The sequence below is a fragment of the Gymnogyps californianus genome, chromosome 1 (genome assembly GCF_018139145.2).
Source record: "Gymnogyps californianus isolate 813 chromosome 1, ASM1813914v2, whole genome shotgun sequence".
NCBI lineage: Eukaryota > Metazoa > Chordata > Aves > Accipitriformes > Cathartidae > Gymnogyps > Gymnogyps californianus.
In genome coordinates this window covers 81,070,545-81,089,161 of record NC_059471.1, presented here as the reverse complement: position 1 = coordinate 81,089,161, position 18,617 = coordinate 81,070,545, and the positions used below count along the sequence as shown (strand labels likewise).

At 38.7% G+C, this 18,617-nt stretch overlaps 1 protein-coding gene across 1 annotated transcript in view; it reads right to left on the bottom strand.

The window, feature by feature from the left end:
• The window catches only part of WWC3 (WWC family member 3), a 102,861-nt gene that overhangs the window by 38,877 nt on the left and 45,367 nt on the right, over nt 1-18,617 (bottom strand). The window contains exons 4-7 of the mRNA XM_050897534.1: nt 17,189-17,265; nt 14,630-14,709; nt 8,226-8,355; nt 1,776-1,925 (exon numbers count right to left, since the gene is read on the bottom strand). Of these exons, the coding sequence (XP_050753491.1) occupies nt 1,776-1,925; nt 8,226-8,355; nt 14,630-14,709; nt 17,189-17,265 (437 nt within the window). The remainder of the gene's footprint in view (nt 1-1,775; nt 1,926-8,225; nt 8,356-14,629; nt 14,710-17,188; nt 17,266-18,617) is intronic.

Sequence of the window (18,617 nt, the reverse complement as noted above, 5' to 3'; positions counted from 1 at the left end):
TTACCACTTGATACAGCTATTTTATGGATAGTTTAATTAGAAGTAATTCAGATTACATTCCCTGTACTGTGATGTGTTACCCAGCACTTAGATCATTATTGTGTTTTGAACACTGTAACAAAAACATCACCTGATCCTTGAACCAGTCGTAGAATGCACATTTATACTAGAACTCCTACTGTATGCAGTCCAGTTTCTACAGCGACTTCTCTCCATCTTAGAATGGAGTCTTCAAAAAGTCTGTGTACGGTCAAATAGGGACTTGGGTTTTAACGATTAAAGTGCATTGCTGCACCTCTGGATTTCTCATCTAAATGCTGCTTTTGCTCTCTTCATCATCACATATGTAAAAAATCCACCTTTTTTTTACTCACATTCCACTACTAATAACTCAGGAAAACAACTAACATAATTATTTTATTTTATTTTCCTAACAAAAAACCTATACCTGATAAACACAATTTTCAGACTGTACTTGGCTTGTCTTGGATGGCACTGAATGTGTATTGTGAATGGGAAAACACTGATATGTTCCTTTTGGTAATTTGCTTTGGAATTCAATAATCACATCCACCACCAGTCCAAAAAATGACATCCCAAAAGCACCATCTACCTAACACACTGAAAGACAGTCTAGTGTTAGCTAAGTTTTCTTAGATGCTTTAGAAGTCTATCTTCTTAAAAACACAGATTTCCTCTTCTGTAGAGGTCCTCTGGAGACATCCAACTTGGCAACTAGTCAGCAGTGAAAGAAGACAATAGAGGAGAAATGGGATGATTAAAGCCTACAATTAAAAAGTTACATACTTCAATAAAAATTTCTAACCAAATGTGGAGTAACATCCAAACTATAGTACTAACAAACTACAAACAGGTTGTCATCTTGCTTTGTTGTCAATCTCACCCACAGAAGCAAATGTTTTATTGCTCAAGAACAGCTAGGCTGCCATAGTACTAGTGCAAGCCAAATTTTTATTATTTGGAATACCCAATTTCATTCACACAGAACTATTTCCAAAGAATGCTAATATGTTCTTCTCAAATACCATATTTAAAGGCATATTTGAGCATAAAGGTATGACAGACTAGATCAGAAGTTTTGTTAGTTTTTAAGAAAAATACTTTGAGACTCTAACAAATACTTCCCTTGCCTCAGACAGAGGAAAGGAACAGAGGTCTACCCTACTTCTTTGATGTATATGAACAATGATGACAAGCATGATAAAAACAAGATTTAAATAAATAAATAAATATACATCCATCACTACTACCAGAATACTATCATCTCACACTGTTGCACAATCAGATCTCTACTGCAACTTCAAGCTGGCTAAAGCATTTTCTTCCTTCCTGCATCATTACAAGTATCAGTTAAGTCAGAACTGGTGACATGAAGAGAAGAGGTCTGTGGACACCTCAGCAAGAGCTGTTACTCAGAGATGAACCTGCGGTCACCAAAGTGATGACGCGAGAAGTGCCCTGCTGGGCTGGCTGAGTCCGGGAGCTGATTTTACCTGTCACTGACCTGCGAGCACGTCGCTACGCCCCTGTGCCACGCTTAAGTAGCAGAACCCCAAAGCCCACCACTCATGAGCACCGCTCACACACTCTGGAAACAATAAGCAAACGCAACTCCCTCGCCACCAATATTGCTTTGAATTTTTTGTTCTGCTACAGCCAACACCTCTTAAATTAAAACAGGAAATAACGATGTATCACTATAGTACAAAACCAGCTTATTTTCTACAGCAAATGTCTCGCATAGGAACGCATACCTCTCCAGTGATGTCAGTCTGAGAACAAGCATCGCAGTGTTGTTGAGGTAAACAGGAGTCACTGAGCAAACTAGAATTGTGCTGGAGATCCTGCAGGGAATCTGTAATACAACAGCTATTCCTGAATCCATCTGTTAACTTGGCCAGGCTCTACAGGAAAAGAGATTTTAAAAAAAAAAAAAAAAAAAAAAAAAAAATTAGAAAAAACTGATTTTTGTAATTCTTTTATTAATAGAAAGCAAAGGAAAAAAATCTATTTTAGAAATATGACAAGTACCTTGCCTATAAAGAGCTATTTACAGAAAGTAAAATTCATCTTAGTGTTACTAACATGCAGAAGCTTTGCTTTGAAATAAACCTCTCCTTTTAAAAGATGCATCTAACAGTAAACAGATTTTAAATTATTTGTTTTAAATCTGTGAATGTTTTAGCTTTTGTATGGCTTACAGTTCTTTAAATCTAGCAGCGGTCAACTTTCAGGTTAGCTGACAGGGAAGATAAATGTGATTCACCTGCCCTTTTGCCATCTTCTGCACAGGTTACATTCCTTAGCCACTAACATCCAACTTGATGAATACCTTGTATTGACTGTAGTTTTATGACAGCTGATTTCACCGTTGTGCTCTCTTACCCAAGATTCACATAGTTAAGAGATATTTTACACTTTGGGTTAAGCAAGGAACATCTGAGATGTCTAGACAATGACACAAACTCTGAGGGTAAAGCAGAGACCTCAAGCAGTCTTTAAGGGGAAAGGGGAGTAAGACGGAATCACACAAAATAACAACAATAACTTGTTTGACAATACAAGCTTGGTTGGCAGGTTCTTAAAATTCCTTTTAAAAAAGATAAAATTGTTAATATCGCTTTTATTTTCTGATTGTGCATTCTCTCTTTTTCAAAAATTACAGATAATGCAGTATCAATAACAAAACCACTGTGCAGGCTGTCATTTATGACAGATACCGTAAACATTATGCATCAAAAGAACATTTAAAAAAAAAAGACATTAAAAAATTAAATTCTGTCCCCTCACCAGAAGATAAAGTACAATCAAATTATGTGAAAAAAATTTTATCAGAAATTTGAAGAGCTGTATCAATTTATAAATCATAACATAATCAAACCATTTGGTTCTAAAAATACACATAAAAACTCTCTAAAACTGATTACTCCAGTGTCTAAACTACAGAATCAGAGACAAATCTGAAGCACTGCATTGGGAAAAGGCTGGCCCTCAGGAATCTCAGTGGCTCTGACAACGTGATTTGCAACAAGCCCCAGATATTGTCCCTATCCAATTACCAGGAGATTTCTCAGTCTTCAAAGTGCAGTTTAAAAAGATAACATATCAATGCTGCCTTTTCTTACAACAAATTCAACTAATGGAGTCAAGAAGACAAACCTGCGTAACAGCAACTGGTTGCTGCTCACAGGAACAGCAAGGCCACCTTGAAGACGAAGGCGTCCTGTTTTGGAGCCTAGGAAGCATCCACAGGAACTGCAGCAGGCCTGAAACTAGCCAGGAAAAGCAGCTTTTTCTGGTGGCCTCCATTTCCGTCATAGATGGTCCATCCCTTTGTTCTCATTATATTCCAGTCCCTCCCTCAGGCCTGCCTCCACTAGAGATGAAAAAGAGGGAAAATACCCAGCCTGGTGCAGGACAAATGAACGAGTGGGCTCCCTAGCCACAAGAGTGGGGGGCCTGTGCTCCTCCCTGCTGCCCCCCCAGTCACACACACTTTGTCTTCTTCCTATTAGGGAAAGGCAGGGAGAGATGTAGGTACACGCCACACGTCAGAGGGCACATGCTGCTCCCTCCAGTCTCCGTCCGCTGGTACTACAAGGTCTGAGTGGGGCTGGGATTTTGCGCTCAGCACTGGCAGGGACAGAGGACAGTGCAGAGCAATGCCAGACATGCCGGCAGTGGGACAAGGCTACTGCTACTTGCCTCCAGAAGCTCAATTTGTCTTGGGTCCCCCAAAAAAGCCAATTCTTCTGCCACCTCCCAATTGAACTGTGCCATCTTAGTATGAAGGACAAACGAAATAGTTTCTTCTCAGTCCTGAGACTTCAGACCTGAGCAAAATTCAATTTCAAGTTACGTTGCTGAGAAGTCCCTAGCTAATGTCCCTTTATCCTCCAAGATCTGCTGCAAAATGAACTGCTCTGTGACGTGGCAAAAAGAAAACCAGAGTGTCTTCCACTTTATGAAAACTGAAAACTGCAGACTCCTGCCTAGCTCTCTTCTTCAAAACTCACTGGAAATCATCCAGTCCTGTCAGTCTCCTGCTGTATGGAGGATCAAGATGGATCCCTAATGGGTTTGTAACATGGAAATAATAATTTCAAATCACAGCTACACAAACATCAAATATCTAACATGTCCTCTTCCCAGCAAAGAAGAGCCAGTCACATGAACAAAAACTGAGGATTCAGAAAGCCTGAGGTTTCTCCCAAATAAGCTGTGTCCTATCTGGCACCTTTGGCTAACACATATTATGTTACAGGCATATGTAACACCAAAGATCCTGATGCCAGAATTTAAATCTAAACTCTTCCCTGTATTTCAGCTACTTTATGGACTCCTGGTGTGCTCCTGATGCCCTCCAGCATCTCCTTCACAGGTAATGAAGGGCTGCCTGGCTGCTGGCCAGGCTTCCTATCCAGGCACAGTTGCTGAACCCTGGATACTACTTAAAAATTACATAGCATTTGGCAGGTGGCAATCACCAAGTAGCATCACCTTAACTTACATCTACGTGCATAGGTGACTATGCTCTAGGGTAAGCATATATGCTTTGAGTCCTTCTAGTCAGACAAGTGAAAGCACAGCCTCCAGCAATCCTAACATGGAAAATTACAACCTGAGTTAGTGCACTCTTAGATAGAAACAATTTACATAAACTGCTAGGAGTAATATCCTCCCCAGCTATATGGAGGAATCCATCTTTCATCTGGGGTTTATGGATTGTTTATGGCAATCCCACAGAAACTGCCAAACCAGCCTATCGTATGGATGTGAAGTTCTAAGCACACCAGGCCAGATCTACCCAAAAAGAGAGAAACGAGCACTGTCATTTCATCGTTGTCTGTTGCTATCTGATTTGGGAGCTCTCTGCCACATATAATTTCAGTGCAGTTCCTATCTAACTTATTTAGCCTATTTAACTGGTAAAGAAAAGAAAGGAAAAGAAAAAAGAAAGGAAAAAAAACATAAAAAAGAAACTCCAATGCTTCCTAAGGATAAAGGACAACATTTTAAAAGCATATGCACATATTGGAACAGAAACAGAAGTATGAAAGGGAAGGAGGGTGGAGGGAGAGAGACACACACGCTGCTTTCAGGAACCCAACCATGCACCTTGATTACTCACCCTTATATAAAAAGTTCACCCACTTTTTTGGAGCAGTGACACTGCACATTTGGCTTTATTTGTAACCACAGCACTCACTTTAAATCTGACCACCCTCTCCTTCCTTTGTCAGCCTTCTCTCCCACACAACTCAATCCAATTATCATATTTCTACGACAGCTACAATTTTCCAAGCACCTACACAAGACTGAGTCACTTCTACTATGTTTAGTTCTGTTGCTTACACTGGCCAGATTTAAATTAAGAAATAGTAAGAAATTGTCTATTTCCTTTCTCTGAAATAAATCCCCATCTGTTTACACAATACTTCGAACTCCTCTATAAACAGCTTTCAAAACAAAAAGTTTTTCATAAGAAAGCTCTCGTGAGACCCCACCTCAAGTACTGCGTTCAGCTCTGGGGCCCCCAACTTAAGGAGGACATGGACCTGTTGGAGTGAGTCCAGAGGAAGGCCACGAAGATGACCAGAGCACCTCTCCTATGGAGACAGGCTGAGAGAGCTGGGGTTGTTCAGCCTGGAGAAGAGAAGGCTCCAGGGAGACTGGAAGACTGAAGCAGCCTTCCAGTACCTAAAGGGGGCCTACAAGAAAGCCAGAGAGGGACTTCTTACAAGGGCATGTAGTGACAGGACAAGGGGTAATGGCTATAAACTGAAAGAGGGTAGATTTAGATTAGATGTAAGGAAGAAGTTGTTCACTGTGAGGGTGGTGAGGCACTGGAACAGGTTGCCCAGAGAAGGTGTGGATGCCCCACCCCTGGAAGTGTTCAAGGCCAGGCTGGATGGGGTTTTGAACAACCTGGTGTAGTGGAAGGTGTCCCTGCCCATGGCAGGGGGGTTGGGACCAGATGATCTCTAAGGTCCCTTCCAACCCAAACCATTCTATGATGCTATGAAAGCTTGTCTTACCAACATTAGCTTTAAAATGTAGCACTTTCGAGGACAAAACTATTTCAAAATTGATAGGAAATTAAAAATCAAATTCTGAACTCATTAGGAAGATACTTAAAATAGACTTGCACTTGCACAAAGCTAAATAAATCCATAACAATAATCTTCAACTAGTCATAAAAAGGCAAAGCCCAGAAAAGTTTGGTGGACAACAAAAAGGATTTAATTTCTTTTGGTCAAAATTTAAAAAAAAAAAAATCAGGCAGAAAGCTAGATATTTTTGCAGAGCACAATAAGTTGGCAGAAATACACAATTTTTACAACTGTAGATCTTGTAAACTATGGCATTTAATCCCTTATGACAATTGCAACAAAACATGCAGAACTATTTTGCATGCTAGGCCTGTGTGGAACAACTATCTTCTAGATTCTCCTGGACTATATGTCTACTATTGGATGCTATCACAACAGATTGTCATTAATGACAAAAATGATACCTCCTAGACTGATATTTCCTGTATGTCACATAGACCCATGAAGAAGGATGGCAACACTTTTCATTTTCACTTCTGTCTTGTGCAACTGCTACATTCTGGTGCTGACAGCATTGCCCAATCCTTGATGCTAAGCTTGATCCTAGACTTCTAACTCCCTCAACATTGTATTTAAAGAAACTGCAAGTGCACTTAAAGTTGGTTTAACAGATATGATTTTCAAGGCATCTCAGTGTTTACAGCTGGATTTAGTGCCACTGAGGACTGAAAATGTAAGGAAAAGGGGAACAAAAAAAAAGTAGTGGGGAGTCAAAACAAGGCCAGTAGTTAAGCTGCTCCAAGATCTCACACACAAGTCTTTAAATTACCAGTTAGTTTCCTAAAATGTGCGTCAATGCATCCATGAAGAACTGCCTTTCTAATCATTTCTTGCTAGCCAGGCATGTGGAAGACTGAGAATCACTTTAAAACTTCACCAACGCAAAATATCAAATATGTTAGAAGTTGCCAAGGCAGAAACTTTTCATAGTGACTTAAGTGTTCTGTCTACTTGAACAAGGATTTGTGATCCATCAGCTGACCTTTGGGTAATGCTTTGGAGTCTGAATAATTGTATAACTACGGAAATTCATTATATGTAGATTACAAGCTACCCCTATCATTTAACAATTAAAAAAAAAAAAAATACCAGCAAAACACTACTGCAGAGAAAACTGAAAGATTATGTTTGAATGGCAATATTAATTTAGCACAGTCCCAAAAACTTAGGTAACAAAGATGTCTTTTTCCACATAGCAGTCTGAAGACTGGGTGAAGAGAATTGTCCTTGTCACTCCTCTGTATCTGCAGCATATTTGGGCAAGTCTATACTGAAGTCCCTGTGGTGGCAGAGGCTTGTGGCTCTTTGCTCAAGCTCCCATCATACTAATAATGCAGACACAGCAACTGGGAGCTCGGAGCAGGATGCAGAATCCATTCAAAAGTTAGGTCACTACTCAGGCATGTATCTCCCCTCAATCCTCATGCTCCAATTCATAAAATAATTTAAAGCTTGCATGATAGTTTCTGTATACATTGTATTTAATCATACTCTTTGAGGGGTTTGTGAGAACATTTGAAATTAACATGTGTCTTGATATGGGTACTTAAGAGGAGAGTCTGGGGCAAAAAAAGGATAACTGCTAAACTGTGGCATAGCGACATAGTTTTGTGAAATACTTATAAAAGGAAAAACATGGTAGACAAACTGGTAAACATTTTAGCATTTAGTGACTTCTCAGTCCTACTTCATTATAGGTAATACAAAGAGACATTAAACAAAATGAAAAACAAATACCGTAAAACAAAGATTTTTTTTTTTAAATGCAGCATAATTACTCCATAGCAGTCTTTGATACAGTCAGCAGCAATGGAAAGCTATATTCAATGAAGACATTGATCTAAATGTAAGGACAGTACATTATCCAAGACAAAAATACGAAATGCATACGAAGTCTTGTGTTCACAGTATAGACAATAACTACTTACCTCTTTCGAGCTACCTGCTGTTGACAATTATCAAACAAAAAAATCAGTTTAGGCCACCCCACTTCCTTATTTAAACTTGGTAACCCCAATGCAATCACAAACAAGAAAATAGAGGTAGGTTATTACTTTTTAGCAGCTATTTGTTCAGTAGCATATTTTTTACCTGCATAAGGTCTTGCCTTTCTTTTTCACCTGTGCATATAGCTTTCTTTATGGTTCGAAGCTCACTCATTATAGCTTGTGCTTCATCCAGCCTATAATTTGTATGAGCACTTGACATCTTACGATCAATCCTGTTGAAAGGATTAAGACAAATTCAGGAATTTTCACATTATTAGAAAGCACATAGATGTTTTAAGACCTCTTGTTTATTCACGTACCACTTTATTTCCAGGAATAAAATGATACTCTACTTGGAATTAACACAGCACTCAGTGCCAAGTACACTCTAAAGACAAAGCAATGCAATTATCTACCCAGGTTCTGCAGAACCAACAAATTTCCTGGTTTGAATGTCCTAATACAGAGCTTACTTACAGGCAATGTCTGTGGGCTATTTCACGCAACAAAAGTAAAATCAACCTAAAACAAACCTACATGGTAATAACTCAAAAGATAAAGATATTAGCAGTCTAGCTATCACACTTTCCATGCAGCACTACACATTGCAACATCTCTTCCAGGACTTCTATCTGATCTTGCTTTAGAAGTTTCTAACAAAGGCCTTCCATTTTCTTGGGAAGAAATTTTAATTTAATTTAATTTTTAATTCCTAAAATTTTATTGCAAATGCTTTCCTGCCACTATGGGGATCTTTGAGTATCTTTTCTAGAAGACATCATCGTCCCACACTAAGGAACATCACATGGGACCATCCCAGAAGATTTCAAAGGTAAACTCAGCAAGGAACAAGAATGCTACTCACTACATCAGGTTGAAGTACTACTAATGTTTCCATCTTGACATAAAAATCTCTTATCTTAAGTGGGACATCCACTGTCTGAGTTTTCAACTTTCTTTCCAACAGTTCACAATAGTAAAGGACAACAGATCAGGACGCAGAAGCCTAGTCCAGGGTATCATCTTGATAATTCGCTTTGATTTATAGATAAAGAACAAGACCAGAGACTCTGCAGAACTTACTAGAAGAACCATTTGGTCTTGGATTTATAACAAACGGCTAAGGGATTTTAACAGGTTACCCACAGCAATTAGTGAAAATTGTGTTAAATTCCTGTTAAAATATGAAAACCTCAATTTTCCCATTAATCTAGCATACAAAGTGTGTATATAGAAACAAGGTGCTATGTGTAATGGTCCCTAAGCCAATGCTAAGAATGAACATCTCCAGGAAAAGGTGTCTCTGGTTAACAGAATTAAAGATAGAACATACATTGGTCATTACACAGGCCATCAGTTTACAAAAAGATGTAATAGGAGAAGGTATGCTATACATATATGACAAGAATACTCAAACTCTATTTAAAATATTGAGAATAACTAAAAGTTTCAAGGTAGGTATTACATTAAGCTAAGAGTGTCAAGAACACTCACTCAGCATGTTCTGCTAGTTAAACAAAATCAGTGAAATTCCACTTGCAGTAGATTATTTGCTTTAAAATTAAAATATTAAAATGAAAAATCAAAAGGCTTGAATGAAAATCCTGTGGTTTTATTGTGCAGCTCACAATATTTAGGAAGAAAACGCAGGTTGGGTTTCCATGGTTTTGGTTTGTTTGTTTTTTTCTGACAGTTCCTGCTTTTGGAGACCACACAAAATAAGTCTGAACCTCAAGCTTTCTACTTAAACACAATTTTCCCCACGTTGCACAAGAAAATATATAAGCCTTTACGATTTTTGGTTCAAGAACAAGAAAGGACTTAAATGTCATGTGGATTAAAGTTGGTTTTTTTGGTTGGTTGGTTTTGTTTTCCTTTTAAGATGTTTACTTGAGTCTTCATTAATTTTTAGTTAAAATCCTGAAAAGATTAGATAAAACCATGGTAAAACTAATCCAATTCACTAAAAGTTACATGAAAAAAGATAACGTGGTTTTATCTGAAGGTTACCTTAATGCTAAGAACATAGATTCCACCCAAACGTTAGACCCAAAAATGCCTCCTACAAAACTGCTCATTATACTGTTTGCCAGGTCCAAGGTGGCAGTTCAGGAAAAGGAAATTATTTAATGTCAACCAGATTTTTGTCCAGTTACCCACACATTCATGTTCCTGGACGTCACTTTGGAGCCCAACTTATGAATTGATATTTGTTTAAGCAAAGAATCAGAAAAGTTTCTACTGCCAGAAATATTTGAGCTTAAATCAGTATTGCTGTCAACCCAAACTGACTTAAGTATCTTACAAAATTACTTGTTATTTATTGTCTGTTAATATTTTTTTTTCCTCTTTTCATAAAGTTCTAGTTTTGAAAGCCACAAAGTTAACAGGAATCTTCCATTTTATTAACGGAAAATAGCATGATACAAATACAGATTAGACCTTTGTATGAATAGAAAGAACGTTCAACTAATACACAAAACTATGAATAAAGTATACATTTTCTGAGGAAGATGCTTCTAGGATACACAGACTATTAATACACTTGCAATAGTTTCAGCCCTATAGGGCAGTTTCTGTGTTCCTCTGTTGCCCTCCACATGCTTTCAAATACGCAAGACTCCCCCCATCCTCACCAAAGCACAGCTCTGTAGTTGAGTTAAAATCTAATTTTAAAGCTTTTGTCAGGTCTCATATCCTCTAAACTAGTCTGTAGCTACAAATTGTTTAGTCAGTCCGAATTCCCCGTCTCTCCCAACTTCTCTCAGCGCTCACTCCGCTCTCGCAGCCAACTGGCCAAGTTTTCATTTCCTTTGTTGCTAAACGCCTTCTTCCTCCAAAATTCCTGCCGTTGAGCAGAAGGGTCACTGAAAACGCAGGGGAGGAGGAACTGCTCCTCCTTCTCAGTCCCTGCCGCCAGGTCAGAGGAAGGAGTTTGTTCCAGGAAAGGCTCATCTTTAACCCTGTAACTCTGGACTGAGACAAGATCAGCCACACCTCAGGGCAAAGGTGCCTGCGGAGGCCGAGGAACACCGTTGCGCGGGCTGGGATCTTTGCAGGCTTTAAACAGTGAGCTCTAGAAAGTCTCCAGTGGACAAAGGCAGACTACGATGTCCAAAGGCTTATCACAACATTGCCAAATTTGGATGAAACTGTAGAAAATACAGTCCTAATAAAAAGCTGCAGCACTACAAAGTTTGAAATTCTGACTGTATCGGAGTTGTAGAGGTATTAAAAAAAACCTCAGTCCTCTCTCCGCCCCACAAAATCCCACTTTTCTCTAGTTGTTTTGTGGGTTGTTTTTTTTTTTTATTCTCCTCAAACATGGCTAAGCCATTTTACTAAAATTAAAAAGAACAGAAAACAAAATACAGTCCAAGGCAGACACTGTACGTGGAAAATGTCAATGCAAGAGATTTGCATTTAACAAAGGCATCTGAATCAGACAGCAGTATAAAATGATGGAAATACTGAGCAACCTAACCACCCTCACCATAAAATTTGTCTCTTCTCTGAGAGCTATACCCAGCAGAGGTTGCACAGGGAGTCGCACAGCAGTAGGTTCTGATACCTGCTCATAATGCCATTCTGGTCAGACTTTCAAAGCAAACATTCAGCCAGATGTAAAGCCCAAAGTGTGACAGCTCCTAATATTGCTCTTGGCTTATACTTGAAATAAAGCGAAGAACATGGCTTTAAAAAAGCTGAACAGGATGCATGCCATTCTCAGTTTGGCAGTTACTTGAAGATTTGACCTAGCACAAGGAGGAAGAAAAATTATGCAGACCAAAAATTTAGAAAAGGTAACAAAATGGGGAAATGTCTGAGATGTAAGAAACTTTTTAAAAAAAAAGGAAAAAAAAAAAATCAGCATTTTTGTTTTAAAGAAGGAGCAATGAGTTTCTCTTTAGACAATACACTTACTTTATGGATATGCAAAAACTAAAATACTTTGGCTTTGGTACTTGACTTGAGTGACTCTTCTCTCCTGACAAATACAAGCGGGAGGGGAGAGATCACCCAGGGACAACATAGAGCACAGTTAGGCTTTTAGCCTGATTTGTCTGCTGACTACACAAGGAGGCTAGAGAAACTTCTCTCTTCAGTTGTTAGTGTGAGTATTCTCCAAATTGGCTCACGTCCTACTAGAAGCAAGATACTCAAAAGAAAGCATGTACCTCACCAGAAAGGCAATTAAAAAATTACTTAAAAACACGAAACAAAAACAAATCCACAAGCCTCTGCTTCACAAGTGAAGTCACTGCAGAGAGCAGAGCTCAGCACGGCACAAACACTGACAAAATTCACTGCAATCCTAGATAATGCACGGGCAAAACATTCTCCCCAGCTTCAGCAAGCAACAACAAATGCCACCCAGCACACCAATGGGACAAAGAATGACTGTAGCAGCAGCAACAAAGAGCAGCACCAAAGCACTGAGTTGTCATGCTTGAACTTTTAAACTAGATGATTGGAGTGACCACTGACTAATCAGATATGCTTTAAAGTAATTCCTCTCTTAAATGTCTCTCCTATACCCCCATCCTGGATTATGGGCAACTTCACTTGGGCTAAAATCCAAGACTAACATTCGTATTCTTAATCATTCGCAGACTTCACTTTTCAAAAAGTTGCACTACTTTGCTGGACTATCTTAAATGAATTATATTAATCAAAACAATCTTGAGTTTCAAATGGCCTTCAAATACTTTCATCATCCTAGTCAAGTGGTTAGTCCTTTTATAAAACAATTGAATCTATACCCTTGAAATAACCCAATAACCAGGAGAAGAAAAACAAACAAACAAAGTAGAAAAGGCAAGTCAATTCTTACTTACTTAAAATATGATTAAGAATCTTAAGACAAAATTGCTTTTGTTCTGTTCCTGCTTACTTATCTATGCCACCACCCTAAAATGTTGACTATACTTAAAATATTACTTAAAATATTTGCTGTTTCAATATACTGAGTGCTTTATTTTACTAATTTTCAGTTAATATCATACATTAACAATTCCCCTAACTATCTGTAAATGTTTCGTGTAGTCAATAAAAATAGATTTATGCCTGAAGATGATTACATTATATCTGCCAATGAAGGATTTTGGTTGAACAAGTTTTCTTCTCTAAAGCTTTTAAAATGCATTATAAAACAAAAGAACCCTTTAAAGCTTAAAAAAAAACCACAAAAAACCCCCACCACAATATGAAGTGCATGGGCTACTCCCTCTCCTTTAAAAGTAAAATCTGAGTATCTCCCTTTATATCGTTTTGTTAACATAATACCAATCAAAATCAAAGTTGGAAAATAAGTAACCTAACTGCTCCAGGATCCCTGGAACTTTGCCAGAATTCCTGAAGCAAAAGTGTGCGCCCATGCTTTGTAGCACCAACGCAATAAATCCAAAGCCTCAAAATATTTCCACGGATACCATACTTATGCTGCGAAACGCATTAGACATGCAACAGTTCCAACGTTTTCAGGAAGCGCCTGCATTAGGCAGTTTGTTCACATGCATGCTGGAAAAAAGGCCAAGATCTCTAAGTGCATGGCCACATGTCCAAGGCAAATCCAAGAGGTGTTCAACATATGGTCTAGCCCCTGGCCTTGTTGAACAGATCTGGAAGTCACAACAACCTGTGTTTACCTGCCATCTTTTCCATGGCCTGGCAACCTCTCTCCCTATCCCACTGGGCATCACGCATATGTGCTACGTGTGTAGGTGACTAAGCAGTGCACAGATGGAAGTCACTCAGTTCCCATCTGATGGCCTGCAGGAAGAGTGGCAGGGAGAGGGTCACCACAACAGTTCACAACCTTTGCCACCAGCGAGCACAAAGGAAACAGAGCACAGGCTGCCTAATAGCCCTGGGAGCAGTGGCAAATTGCCCCGAGCTACCTTCCTCACAGGGAGGAGACAAGGAGTCACATTTACATGCACTCATTCTGCACACATGCAACAAAATCCAAGGTCTCGCAGACCATCAGATTTACAGTACACACACACTTCAGCTATACTGTGCAGAATGAGACAGCCTGACCATCAGGTAAAAGCAAGAAGCAGTGTTGTGGTGTACAGCCTCCCCCCCAGGAGAAGTACTGTGCCCAGCCAGAAAGCTTTGGTACTGTTCACAGGAAAACTACTCTACGGCTTGGTGCTTCGGGCTGCGCTCCAGGTGGTAGATATCTCCAGAAAACGTCTGGAAAATATTTTAAAAATCTAATTCCACCTCAACAACATCTTCAGAAAGAGTTAAAGAACAGGGCCTACAAAACTGTTTTTGCATGTGGATCTATGAAATCACCATTCCAACCAATTCTGTCCAACCCTTCTTCCATCATTTCACACTGTTCTCACCCCACGTCACTATCATAGCAGAAACTCTGAAGCAAAGCAATTAAGAGGTTTCAACCTTTTTTTTTTTTTGGCAATGCTTTTCTAAGAAATTCATTCCAAGGCGAATAAAGTAAAGAAAAAAAGATCCTCCCACAAACTCTTAACTTACTCTTGCAGAGTTTCCACTCCTTTTTCCTTATATTGCAGCTCCTGCTTCATCTGTGCCAATTCTCGTTTTAGCCTAGAAAGCTGAATATAACACAATAATTTGAAGTAATAATATGTAACAGAAACTTTCATAATAAAAATAATTGTTTTTCAAATACAAAATCTTAAGTGACTTTAAAAAATTCGAAGTAATAATCTAAGTTCTCTTCTTTTTTTGCTTTAAAATTTGCATTACAATAACAGAAGACTTTCTGAAATATTCTAAGACCCAATCAAACAGCTGTCAGAACATTCAGCTTTCAAAGTATCAATTTCCTCATCTATTCTATTGGTTTTCTATCTCCAATAGCTTATGCTAACAGCTAGCAAGTTTCAATTCATACAATTTTTCTTCTCCCCTTGTAATAGACAGACACCTCTCAACTGTCTTCAACTCTTTAGTCAACCTAAAAAAAGACTGAACATTCAATGCTGTTAATTTTTCAATCTGGAAAAACAAAATCACTGGCAACAGAACTGGCCTCTCTCCCAGAATTGGCAGCCTGATTTTCTAGTTATTTTTATATTGTCCTGCCCTCTCAATCCCCCCGCCAATTACCTTGATCCAACTAGTGAGCATAAATCAAAAGTGACAAAGCAGCAATGTCTCCAAAAACATATTTTTGTGGGTTCATGAAAACAGTTACCTGAGAAGGTTGGGCAGACCTTAGAAGAGCACTATCAGCACCAAGAATGATCTGCAAAGAAATAGCTTCTTGCCCTCCAAAGCTGATAGATAACCGAGGGCAACAGGGGGAGGAGGATGCAAGGGACTACAGACAAATGGGGGGAATGGAGGTGTTTCAGTGTGTGGTGGCGTAAGACTGAACTGAGAGCCCAAAGAGGGGCAGGCATGGAAGAAAAAAGCACTCTCTTCTCAAGCTATCAAACTTGGTACCTTTTCCAAAATTTACCCAGAGTGCTCTTGATTTTCACATGTATGTCAATAAATGACAAAACCATTAGTAAAGAAAAGAGTAAAAAAAAAGAGTAAAAAAAAGAGTTTAAAAAAAAAAACCACAGTAAAAAAATTCCTACATATCCAGGCACAGATCAATTTTGTCAGCTCTACTCCAAGAGTGAGGGGCTGCACAGCAGTTCTGGGGATGCAAACCAGGACTGTCAAGAGTCCCACCATCCTGCGGGGCCCTCCCTTCCCCATGTGTTCTTGTCCTTTCCTCAAAACTCATCACCTCAGCCCCCAAAACACTCCTATACCCATACCAACTCTTTCAACACTCACCAAAAGTAAAATGAAAAAATGCATCGCTAATATCATGTACACAAACACTTTATAGTGCGTATTTTATTCTATTACCTGAAACAACTCAATGCCTATGCACACACTCAATTGAACAGGTTATCCTATGCACTTTGGAGATCACTTTGTTTTAAGATGCAGGAACAGAGAGAAATAGTTATATAAATGAAAATCTTGTTTATTTTCTTTAAATATTATTCAAATAAATAAGGCTTATTTTCATGTTAGAATATGCTGACATTTAGAGTATGTAAAACAAGCAAACACTAGTCAGCACGTAGAAACATATACAGATAGAATAAATGCCTTTGAAGGGTGGTGAACAGGATTTATTTTCAGAGACACTCATGTGAAAAGTGGTCACTACAACGAAAATGGAACACTATCCTGCAAAGATAAGTATTTTTTATTTATTTTGTGAGCTGAATGCCTAGAATGCTAAATCCCGTTTTATCCATTAATAAAAAGAAACATACAATTTAGAAATAGGTTCTAGAGCTTAATATTATAAACTGCTTTTTATAATTGTTTATGACTGCTATATCAATTTGCTTGAAACCAACATGCAGACTCTTTGCTAAAGCAGCGTGGGAGAAATTCAAGTAGTCAACTATTCCTCCTTTAGCAAAGACAGTACCAAAAGCATGATTCTAGTTTAAAAAAAAAATATATATACACAAAAATGGAACATTTTTATTATAGAACTGCCTATCACTGTCAGAATGCTTGAACTCCCTTCCCCTTGTAGAGGAGCTCTGACCATATCAGCTAAAAAGTTCTATTTGGCCAACATGACTACTGAATTGCGAACAGACTTCCAAATGAATGGCTAAATCTAGAGTTCAACGACATCCATGGAACCCCACTGAAAATGGGTAAATGGTAAAATATGAAGACAGTGAGTTTGAACTGCACTTAATCAAGAAAGAATTTCGCTGCAGAGTATTTACTATTTGTGGCAGTTCGCACAGAGAAAGCAATTTCTGAAAGCCTGGCTGACTTTGCCTCTGACATCCGTGACAAAAATCTTTACACTTGTAAGATGGAAAAAGCATTACTTTGCAAGTCACTGAAATGCAGTAAATATAGACTCATTTTAATAGACCAATAGGTCAGAGTAGAAAAGCAGTTTTTAATATTATATTTCCAAAAATGCATGCAACATGCAGTGTAAATGCTAAGGTAAAAGAAAAACACATAGTCCTCCTCCCTTCCCCACGCCTAATTCATATTTTTACAAAATGAAAAAAGATTACTCACTCTATCACGACGGCTGGCTATTTCTGCTTTAATCTGATATGGGTCATACTTGGTATTAGTTGAAAATCCAGAGAATGCTAAACAGATGGAAAACAGCATTTTACATTATTTTTTTTCTTCTTTAATACACTTGTTAAGATGTGGCACTATTTAATAGACCATTGCATTCATTCTTTGTGTTACAAGTCACTAGGTTTTAAAATAATCCTCTGTGCTAAAGTACAACTGAAGAATTACCTTTGGCCTGCCTGAATTTATTTTTGTCCTGAACAACAACAACAAAAACTGTATATAGCAGCACTGCATATTGCCTAAAAGCAACTAGGTTCCATGACAGGACGGTGGCATTTACTGATGCAAGCAATTTGTGTAACATTAACAATTGCTAATTGCTTCCTAGATATGTTGCATTAACAGTATGATAGGGACTACAGTAACAAAACTATTGTCAGAATAAAATTCAATCAGCTACAGAGAGAAGTTGCCTCCTAAAGCAACAGTGTAGGGAACCGACGTCCAGATCAACCTCTGGCAAGTGAGCTCTTAACACAGCGCATCTAGAGTCAGACAATGATTTCAAGCTGTGGCATTACAAGCTAAAGCCTAGACAGATGAAGTAAAGGTCCTAGAGGATAGGCTGGGCAAGACCAGCCATGATTTATTGAGTGAGCCTTTCACAGCAGCACTGGCCCACTGAAAAATGCCTGGTATGTGAGTGGATGGGGTTGTGCTGTTAGACCTACCATTCTTTTGTAGAGCTGAAGGCTGCTGCTTTGAAATCTGTATCTGTGTCTGCGTTGCACTGAGCCTTTCGACTCTCGAAAGAATACTGCAACGCCAAGGTCGTGTCAAGCGTGCAGGAACTTGCCAAAATGAGTAGTCATGCCTGGACTAATTCTCTAAATCCAGGATTTTCTATGGATTTTCTTTTTTTTTTTTTTTTTTTTTTTTTTAAAACAGTACTGATCACAACTGAGTCACAAAACTGCTGCATGGGCACCTCCCTGCCAACCCACAACCGCTGAGCTCACACCACCTCCCACTCATGAGCACACGACACTGAGTCAATGGTAGCACCCACAAGCAAAGAGGAAGAAAACAGTTTTTGAAGTTTTAGCTCTTTTAACACAACAGATTGAAACAAGTCTTGATGGTGGCAGGAATATTTGCAATATAAGCACCCAACTTTGGCTGTCTAATCGCACTTGAATTAGGAGCCTAAGATTTCTGTACAATAAATGGAGAAGCAAGCATCCCAGAGTGGAGTGGAGGAGTTGAATTAAGAAAAACAAGTGGAGAAGCCTTGGGGAATCTTGAGTTGACAGCGTGATTAATCCCCAAAGGGATTTTTTTTTTTTTTTTTTAAATATATCATCTGACTAATCAGGCCACCCCATTTTCTCAAAACAGATGTATATGACCTTAAACC